This window comes from Chlamydotis macqueenii, chromosome 1 (genome assembly GCF_036417535.1).
Source record: "Chlamydotis macqueenii isolate bChlMac1 chromosome 1, bChlMac1.mat, whole genome shotgun sequence".
NCBI lineage: Eukaryota > Metazoa > Chordata > Aves > Otidiformes > Otididae > Chlamydotis > Chlamydotis macqueenii.
In genome coordinates this window covers 83,947,433-83,956,969 of record NC_141556.1, presented here as the reverse complement: position 1 = coordinate 83,956,969, position 9,537 = coordinate 83,947,433, and the positions used below count along the sequence as shown (strand labels likewise).

The 9,537-nt window shown below is 42.6% G+C and overlaps 1 protein-coding gene across 1 annotated transcript in view; it reads right to left on the bottom strand.

Annotated features, from left to right (window-relative positions):
- Nucleotides 1-737: 737 nt before the first annotated feature.
- LOC104485755 (ovostatin-like) overlaps nucleotides 738-9,537 on the bottom strand; it is a 31,530-nt gene continuing 22,730 nt past the window's right edge. The window contains exons 15-21 of the mRNA XM_086748712.1: nucleotides 8,211-8,292; nucleotides 6,897-7,053; nucleotides 6,405-6,479; nucleotides 3,810-4,025; nucleotides 3,532-3,594; nucleotides 1,151-1,256; nucleotides 738-802 (exon numbers count right to left, since the gene is read on the bottom strand). Of these exons, the coding sequence (XP_086604838.1) occupies nucleotides 738-802; nucleotides 1,151-1,256; nucleotides 3,532-3,594; nucleotides 3,810-4,025; nucleotides 6,405-6,479; nucleotides 6,897-7,053; nucleotides 8,211-8,292 (764 nt within the window). The remainder of the gene's footprint in view (nucleotides 803-1,150; nucleotides 1,257-3,531; nucleotides 3,595-3,809; nucleotides 4,026-6,404; nucleotides 6,480-6,896; nucleotides 7,054-8,210; nucleotides 8,293-9,537) is intronic.

The window sequence follows — 9,537 nt, the reverse complement described above, 5'->3', positions numbered from 1 at the left end:
CAAATACATTTCTCTCTTCATCCTCCCCCAGCCAGCAACAGTAACATGTGGACTGTCATCAAAATGGCTGTCTTGTGACACTGAAAAAAAGCCAATGCCAAATGTAAAAGGGAGGTTTATTGATGGAAAAGTATATATGATTATGATACAGATCTGGAGAGATGTGCCATGAAAGGAAACAGAGAATCAGAGACTAGTTCAAACAACGTCATGGACTCCTACTGTGATTAGTAAGGTGAAATGTCCTTTTCCAGGACTTAGTGACTGAAGAAAATACAGTGATTGACCACATGTTCAACACTTATGATGGTCCTGCAGGGGAAAATCCAAAAGAAAATAGCCTCAATGAGAACAAACCAACAGCTGCAGGAATAAAATACGGTTTCAGGATACTAGGTAGTCAGCCACTTCTGTGCGAAACAGACAAGAGCTGGACCAAGTGCTGGCAGCAATCTGTGCCCATATGCCCTCAGGAACTGCTCAGCAGGTAACACTCAGCATATCTGCTCTTCCTGAGAATAGCAAAGTGGTCTCCACTTAGAGTCTGCTGAGTATGGGTCATGGGACAGGATCTGGCCATTGGTTCTGGCTACTTTCTGAGCAGCCTGGTGGAGACTGAAGCCTCAGTTTCTGCAAGAATACTTATTGCTCTACTCAGATCCCTCTGCTCATGGTGCTTTACACTTCACCTTCTTACCTGCTTGAGATTTTTTCTGGTTTTCACTTACCTTTTCTAATTATTCATCCATTTCTGCAGCAGCCTTTTTGCAAGGTGACATATACTGACCAATAGCATACTCTTCTGAAGAAGAAGGAAAGAAATGTTCCCATTAGCCTGGAGACCACTTCCTGTGCCTTTCCCTCAAGGTAGAGATACCCTACGCATGCTTAAACTGAAGAGTCTTGAAATCTCTTTCACTCTGGCACATACATTTTCATAACTTTGCAGTCATGCTTACTTGTCACATTGGGTGTGAGACCAAGCCCACTAAAGTGAAATGAGTCTCTCCCCAGGCACTAGATTGAGACCTTGACAGAGTTCAGAGGAGTGGTGGTTCCAGGAGGGCTAGTTCTGGGTCTCCCTTAATGCATGCAAGGATGCTGTCCCTGTCCCTCCCCCTCACTTCATGCTGATTAAAATCAGACCTACCTGTTTCGTAGTAATTGTAGATCCGCATAGAAGCTGGCTTGGGATGGGTGACTACAAAGTCCTGCTCAACTGAGAAGGTGATTTCTTTCCTTTTCTTCTGTGAGATCTGGGAATGGAGGGACAGGGATCACATAAGTCTTTTTATTTGTATAACACCATCTGGAGCAGAGTAGGGGGAAGGATGATCAATTGCGTATTCTGAACCCCACTGATGCCACACATACAGATGTGGGACATCCATTATCTGAAATCTGTTTGGAGAGTCCAAAATGAAACTGAAGTGAAGAGTTATAGGTTTCTTATCCTGCTTATACTACCTGAATCTGTATTTATTATGCATCCTATTGCCAGAGAGGGAATAAAAGTCACAAAGGACTGAGCTGAATGCTCCAGAATCTTCCAGTGGTCAGGACGATGAAGTCTAGTATTCCAACCTCTCCCATTTCAGACATGGACATTATGTGTCACTAAGAAACTGGGGATCAATGTACATCACTGGGATACTGGCTTCTGCTGTTAGTTCTGCAGGGTCCCAAGTAAATGTGCTTTTAATATGTGAATTCTGATCTAGAGATTAGATTACAGGTTAGATTTGGGAATGAGCTAGTGTAAGAGAAGGAAAGGAAATCTTCCCACAGGAGATCAGAGCAGTGTTTCATGTCCTGTTGGAAGGATTGACGTTTATGAGAATCCTACCAATGGGACATACACACAAAGGAATCTTTTTTTTTTTTCTTTTAATGGTGTTATCTGCTACTGCCTGAAAGGAGAAAGATTTTTTTATTCATTTCTATGTGGTTTTTTTTTTTTATTAACTTCTAGTTGCTAGTAGAGCAGGCATCAGTTTGAAGCTGTTTGGGAGGTTAGGGTGTTACATGCACTTTGAGGAGTAAGCAGCTTAGTGATTACCGGGGAAAACTGATGGGTAAGGGAACATGATAAATGTAATTTATAGTGTATCCACTCTGTAGGTGCATCTACTACATGCTGTTTTCATCCTTTTGCAAATCAAAGAGACAGTAATCAGAACTTACATTTTGCAGATAAAGGAGAACATGTTTTTTCTTGTTTTCTACTTGCATTACTGTATGGTCATCAATGAGCTTTAAAACAAGGAAATGGAGATAAACTGATATAGTTATAAAGGATTACAAAGCAAGTGCTACCTCAGACCCTACCACTGTGTGGCTGTGGGATTCATTCTGTTGCTAAACAGGTGTCAAGGGCCAGCAGCTGATTTTTCAAGCTCAAATGTTGCTGAGTAGATGGAGGGGATGGAGCAAAGCCTACTACTTGACTTACTGGGGGTGTTATGAGCACTTCCCAAGTGCATGAGAGGCACTGCAGTTCATTTGGGGAATACTGCCTGCCTCCAGTGTTGTATAGGTTTCAGAACTAATCTGGCAGATCTCCCATCCTTTCCTGACCTGGGCAGTGCCAGCTCCCAGATGCAGCTGCCAGCTGATCAGGCTCTAGATAGAATACTTCCTAGTTTTTAATGTGGGAAGGTCTGTGTCTGTGTGCTCTCAGCTCCCTCTTGGGTGTTCCCTCCACCCACTAATGGAGACGATGCAGCCATGTAAACACCTCACAGGGTTTGTGCGTGCATGATTCTTAACCAGGCCTCTGTTTTCATCATGACCAGTCTTCTCTATCCCTGGGGCAAGTAATTTGATCTTGCTCCTATAGTTTACCTTATCCAGGGAAGACTTAACAGGAACAAAGCCAGAGAGCATCTTCACATCAATAATGACCATGTTGGAGCTGCTGCGCTTCCCTGTGTAACTGAAACAACAGAGGCCTCTGTCAGTCTGATCCATGCCTGGGGAAGCAAACCTTAACCATGTGCTCCTGGCCTCATACAGTGTGGGGAGGCTGGAGTGAATCGTGTGCTTGCTGACTGGCTGAGATGGGAGGCACTGGGGAGGCCATTAGTGTGAAGGGGCCAAGTATGTGCTAACATAATCAGTTACTGTCACAAGGTCCTTTGGGATCTTGTGTCTTACAAGCTGATATCAACATATCAATCAGCTTATGGTTCTTGACTTTATAAGCAGAACTGAATACACACAGCACTCTTATCCATGTGTCTTGTCCTCTGTGCAGCTGGTTTCTTGATGGTACATTACCTGCTTATGAGGACAAATCAAATTTTGCTGGTTGATCCAGTGGGCAGGAAGCATTTGATGTCTGTACTGAGAGTGAAAAACCAAAGGTCCCTTCTTGAAAGTGGATGTTGTATCTCAGTGCCGTCTAGAAGAGGGAAAAAACCTTTTGTCCAAGCAAGCCAAGTTTTTCTCTGCATTCCAAAAAAAGTGTCAAACTTAGTGAAGTTTCCTAGCAATGTCACTCTTGGCTTTATGCGGAAGACTCTTGCTTACAGTAATGACAGACACATCAGACTTCTGGTCTTTAACAATGAAGGTGCTTGTACCCAGAGTTACCTCCCAGAGAGAAACCAGGTGCTGATCAGAAAAGACTTCACATGCTGTGAATCCATGGGAGTCACAATGTGGCATAGGTAAAAGACTGTTTAAATAGTATAAGAGAAATCAAATCATTAGGAAACATAAAGAGGCATTGAATGGAGAATTGTCAAAACCATGACTGTATTGTATGCAGAATGTGAGACACAATGAAGAGGGGAGCAGACACTTACTTGCATAAGTACACATCCACTACCATTAACTGTTAGCCTGTATTTCCCAGGGACCTCAGGAAGGGGAGTCTGTTGCAGCAGGAGTCTGTTCTCATTGTTGACAATAAATACCTTCTCAAAAGGCTTTTTGGAAGACATCTTGACTACATTTTGTGTAACAGAATTGTAGGTGGCCTCACCATAAGCAGCAAGAGCTTGAAGAGCAATGACTGTGTCCTGAAGGAAAAAAAAAAAAAAAAAGACAATTAACTACACAATGTGACAGGTGCAGAGGAAGTCAAAGTCATGGTTCCAGTATGAAGCACAGTTGCTTCATCCTGTCTAAAGAAAACCTGAATTTGTATATAATTCCAAGGTTCCCAATCTGTGAGGAGCCATTTCATTCTTGCACGTATGTTTTAGAGTGGAAGAAATTTCTCTACTGTTATGAACAGCTCAGAACATAAAATCTGAGCACTGGAGCACACTTCTATAGTTTTTCATAGTGGTGAAGCATGTGTTTTCTGGGGAAACTGTAGAACACTTCTTGGTCATTTAGCAGCTGGGACTCGGGGTTTTCTAGCCTCATCCTCAACATAAATATCTGCATTTGTTGCTAGTCCAGTTACTCCTTTATGGCTTTAACCTCTCAATAGTTAAGAAGAAGAGAAAAAAAAAAGGGATTTGGGGTTCTCTAAGAGAAAGACTTCGGCTCTGTGTTTCTGAGACAGCAGATACTAAAAAGCAATAAGACTAGGTAGTCAAAGCCCTGCTGGCAACCCGAACCAGTGCCCCAGTTCCTAGGACTGGCTGGGGAGCAGAGGGGAGTTTCAGCACCTGAGTGGAAGAGAAACCTCCATAGGAATTCTGCTGCCTGACGATCCACTGCACAATCCCTGAGGCCTTTTTGAGATCTTCTTGACTTTGGTTGGGTTTGTGGAGCAATGCCAACAGCACGTAACTGGTGATCTCAACTTCAGCTGATGGGGCATGGTCAAGGAAAGAGGGAGATTTTTCTGATGTAGATCTCTCCTTCTGCTCCCAGTGCTGTGAGCCATCTAAATAAACAAAGAGGGAGTGAGGAGCAATCAGAATGGATTATAGGTGTCACTGCTCTATGCTGCCTCAGAGACGTATTGTGTCCTGGCTTCTTTCTCACAAGTACTCACTACAGACCAATAGATGCAATGTAATTTAACTCCACAGATTATTTTGGGACATCTGATGATTGGTTCAAGTGCCTATACTCAATTTTGTCAAGGTTCAACTATATACCATCAGTTAAAATCTGCTCCCTCTTCCCACCTCCCAGATTCTCAAAATGACTGAAACTCACCAACTTCCTTTGATGATTTTTGTAACTCTCTAAGGAATGATTCACATTTTTCTGCCTTGCCAGCTAAGCAGAAAGCATAGGCCATGAGTGCCTGAGTGTAAACATCATTAATATTCTTGTCAGATGCAGTCTCCAGGCAAAAAAGGGCATTTCGGACTACAGGGTACTTCAAAAAAAAAAAAAAAAAGAAAAGAAAAAAAAGGAAAAGGTCTAATTCAGGAAAGTAGGCTTCACCTGGCCAAACATTTATTTTCTTTAAATCTTTTCTTTTTATGGTTGCTATCACCACAATGAGAATGGGACTTCAGTTTGCATAGTCACTTCAGGAGAGAGAATATAGGATTCTTTAAAGAGGGATTTCAGACTGAAACATCGTACAAATCAAGCAGCTTTTCAGTGTATTCTTGAAGATATCAGTGTATAAACAGAAAACAGTTCTGTTTCACAGCAAATTCCTTCTGCATACCTCCATAATAACAATTCACTCTGCACTTCTATAGTCAAGAGTCTGTTGTCTTGAAGAAATTCAACCCTCAGTGAATGGTGCAATTTTAATTTAATTCTGTGGAGTTGCACTAGGTTTACACCAAGGAAAATATGTTCACAGTTTGACTCTGTGTCCTTGCTAACGCACTAATCAGGAAGGTCCTCAAAATGGATCTGACAAATTGGAGGCAGAGAAACTCATATTGAAGCCTAACATCTCCACTGTAGTCTCCTTTGTACTAGCCACTTTTAAAAAAGGACAGATTGGCTTTTCACTCTGATGGACATTTGTTTTCATAGAATTAGAGAACACTTTGGGTTGGAAGGGACCTTTAAAGGTCATCTAGTGTAACCCCCCTGCATCTTCACCTAGATCAGTTTTCCCAACATAGTTTTTAGTTCCATTTGTAGTCTTTATGGATTTACCTGTGATAACTTACTTTCTTGATGGAGACATCTTTGAGGTTAAGCCATAGTGTGTGGGCTATACTACCTGTCAGGTTTTTTTATCAAAAACTAACAGGTGTCACTTAATGTCTTGGGTCTCTCAAATAGAAGATCGAATTCCACTGAAGTCTGTGCAATTTCTACTTAAACTCTGGTGACTGAAGAGGTGTAGAAATGGGGGACTGTTCTATCACAGCAACTAGTGCAGATACAGAGCAAGGTCATGTTCCCAGGGAGCGCTTGCTCTCTCTCTCTCTTTACCACCTAGACAGTTTGTAGCAGACACTGGAACCAAGTCCACTACTGGGGACCAATACCAGCTGAATACCAGCAGTTGAAGTTCTTACCGAGCCAGAGTGCCCAGCTTCTAGCATGGCAACGGTGATGTAGGTGGAAAGCGACAGCTCGTCATCTACTCCACCCTGAAAAGCACACACAGAAAGGTATAATCAGCGAAAGGCATGAGTGAGAAGCCTTTAAATATTAATTGCCATATCCCAGCTGGGAGAGCGTGGCCAGCTTTAGAGACAGTCCACAAGGAAGGAGAGCAGCTCTTAAAGAGCTCTTAAACGAAGAGAAACCCATCGCTATCACCTCGAAAACACATCACTCCCTCAAGCTTACAGTCCTGTAACAATGTATCAGGTGCTCATAAGATATAAAGATATAAGATATAAACTGTGAGGAGGCTGACTGAGCTGAAAATAATCAGGGTCAATGGAGAGTTAGCCCTTGGAATAGGACAGGCATTTGGAAGAAAGTGCAGGGTTTGGCAGTAATGGAAGAGCATCTTCTTAAGGAGAAGAGTAAATTTGACCAAGAAGTAGTTCTCCTGCTACCTTCAAGGCGTTGTTGAAGAGTGTCCCAACACTTCGGAAGCAGCCTTCTGGCTTCTGTTTGCTTGCCAGCCACATCAGGTTTTGAGCCTGCACATTGTCATCAATATAGATGAAGTGACTAGCTTGGGCAAATGATTTATACACAAATGCAGTGAGCCTGCAAGGAAAAGGTGAAGCTGTGAGATGAGCATTGGAAGTAGGAACAGAAAAAGTCTGCTCTTCCATTCATGCTAGGCACAAGCATGTGTTTGTGGCTTTCTTTGTCTTTGTGTGCTCCTTCAGGAGGGGGTAGTTAAAGGAATAGTAGCTAGATGGGATGCAGGAAGGATATCCAGCACCCTCTGGGGCTAATCCTGGCTACAGAGCGTGGCAGTGCATTAGGTTTCATGGTAGACAGTAGGAGTGTGAAACAAAAACTCAGCTGGGTCTTTAGGGATCACCCTCTCTCTGAGCATCCTGCCTGGCAGGGAGTGGAGAGCCACTTCTCTTAGTACTTACAGGGTCCCAGTCCAAGCCACCTCTGTACATCTGCTACTACATTTAGCTAGTAAAGATACCTCTTAACTACACCATGTGAATTCAATGCAAATTCATTTCTGAGCCATTTCTGCTCCCAGTCACTCAGCAGGTGTTCCCTTCTTTATCTCTGGTGCCAAAGATGCTGTACGACCCATCAGGATGTTTGTATGACAGCTGCTTCCGGTAGCCTGCAAAAACATGGAAGAGGAAGTCTTCCCTTATTTAAAAACAAAACCCTATTCTGTTCACTATCAGATTTATCTGAAAACACAGTGGAAAAACATGGAAAGGAAATGTACATCTACCAAGCAGTGGGGAGAGGCCCGAGGGACCTTGGGTGGAAGCATGGAACATCTTGTCCTGCAGAAACACTGGGTCACAGAATAGGCAGAGCTGTATCAGCTCTGTGCTCTAACTAAGCTAACGGGATTAGGATAGATCCTGTGCCTGGGTGGAAGTGGAGAAAGGGACTGAAAGGCAGAACCTCAAAGGAAACATGACAGTTGGGTCTCAGCAAAATAGGATAAGGAAAGAAAGAAGACAAAGATAACAAATGTCTTGAGCAGAGCAGTCCTTTGGGTCACTGAGCTGTGCTACAGCAGCAGTGCCATACTGCTAGGACAGCCATGCTGCTTGCTTCTGCTCCCTGGACCTCAGTGGGAATTTCAGCATATATCATAAGGGAAGTAAAAACTCTCACCGCTCACTAAGTATCCAACGGCTTTGGATTTGACCTCCTCACTCAGCTGCCCTGTCTAGTTCAGATAGTCCAGGATGTAGACGTTTGGTGCAAACAGGACCATGTTCTGCTCCCCACAGCCAAATGGCATCTGGAGGAGCTGGTGCATATTCTGCATGGCAGTGCCCATGATGTCGCCTGTGGAAGAGGAGATGTCAGTGGGATTAGTACAGCTCATGCCCACCAAAAGAAACAGCAATTTCTGTTCAGCAGACAGAGTCAAGGAAAGCCTAGCTGGTAAGCCTCTCTGGTACCACAGGGATTTCCAAGAAGCATGAAGCTCTTAGTGCAGACTGAGTGATTTGTTCTGTTCTGCTTTGCGGTCAACAAAGAAATCCCTTCCCTGCCTCTCCTTACTTAGTCTAAATTGCCCACACCAGAAACACTACTTATTTTAGTGCCACTTCAGGCAGATACTTCTTATTAGAAATTAAAATAAGAACTTCCAGGAAACTTCTGTTTCCAGAGGAGGGAAGGGGAACAGCCCAGAGATGCTGTATTGAATAATTAACAACTAATGCTGAAAAAGGAGCACTGGTTATGCAGATGTATCATAGAACACTTCTAAATTGCTATGTTAGGAAAGACAGCGCAGACTCAGCACAGGATTTCTGTAATGAACTGAAAACAGCAACATTACAAAGCAAAGATTTTATGACTAGTAGTGATGTAACCAAGTCCAGGTTGTTTCCAGGAAAAGACTGAAAAGATTCCACTAGCATCTCTGATTTGCAGGTGGGTGAGTCGAAAAAAGTCTTACTGGCATGAATCTGACTGAGGTCATAACTCAACTGTGCTATTTCAGAGCAAAATATTGAAATGCAATAAATTTTAATAGAAAAGTGAAGAAGGATGTAACCAATATTTAAATTTCATGTCTTTGGTTAAGCAAAGAGCATTTCTGGACAGGATGAGAATCAGTCTCTTTGCTTACAAGTTTCCCACACAAAGAGTGGAAACTTCCAATTTCAATCCTGAAAAAGCTTTCATTTTATATTTCTACATTTTATTTATTTTTATGTTTTATTAGTTATATATTTACCAACAACAGAAAAAGAAGTTCTAGATGATCCTTCCACCACATTTGTAGGTAGATCTAGAGCAACATCTTGAATAACCAAATCATCTGTGGAGAAAAATGTTAAGTGTGTTGTAGTCATTCGTATAGGTACATTGGTTATAGCAGTGAAATGCTGTTAGGAATTACACTGTGCAAAACTGCACACAAGAGACAGCAATAGACAGGAACTCACAGCTGTCTCCAAGAAGATCAAGAGAGAAGGGGACACAGCAAAACCAAAGTTGTGAAAAACAGACCAAATGGTGCAGTATCTGTCATTGTCCCAACAGAAATCAGTTGAACAGGGTAAGACTGGTGGTCAC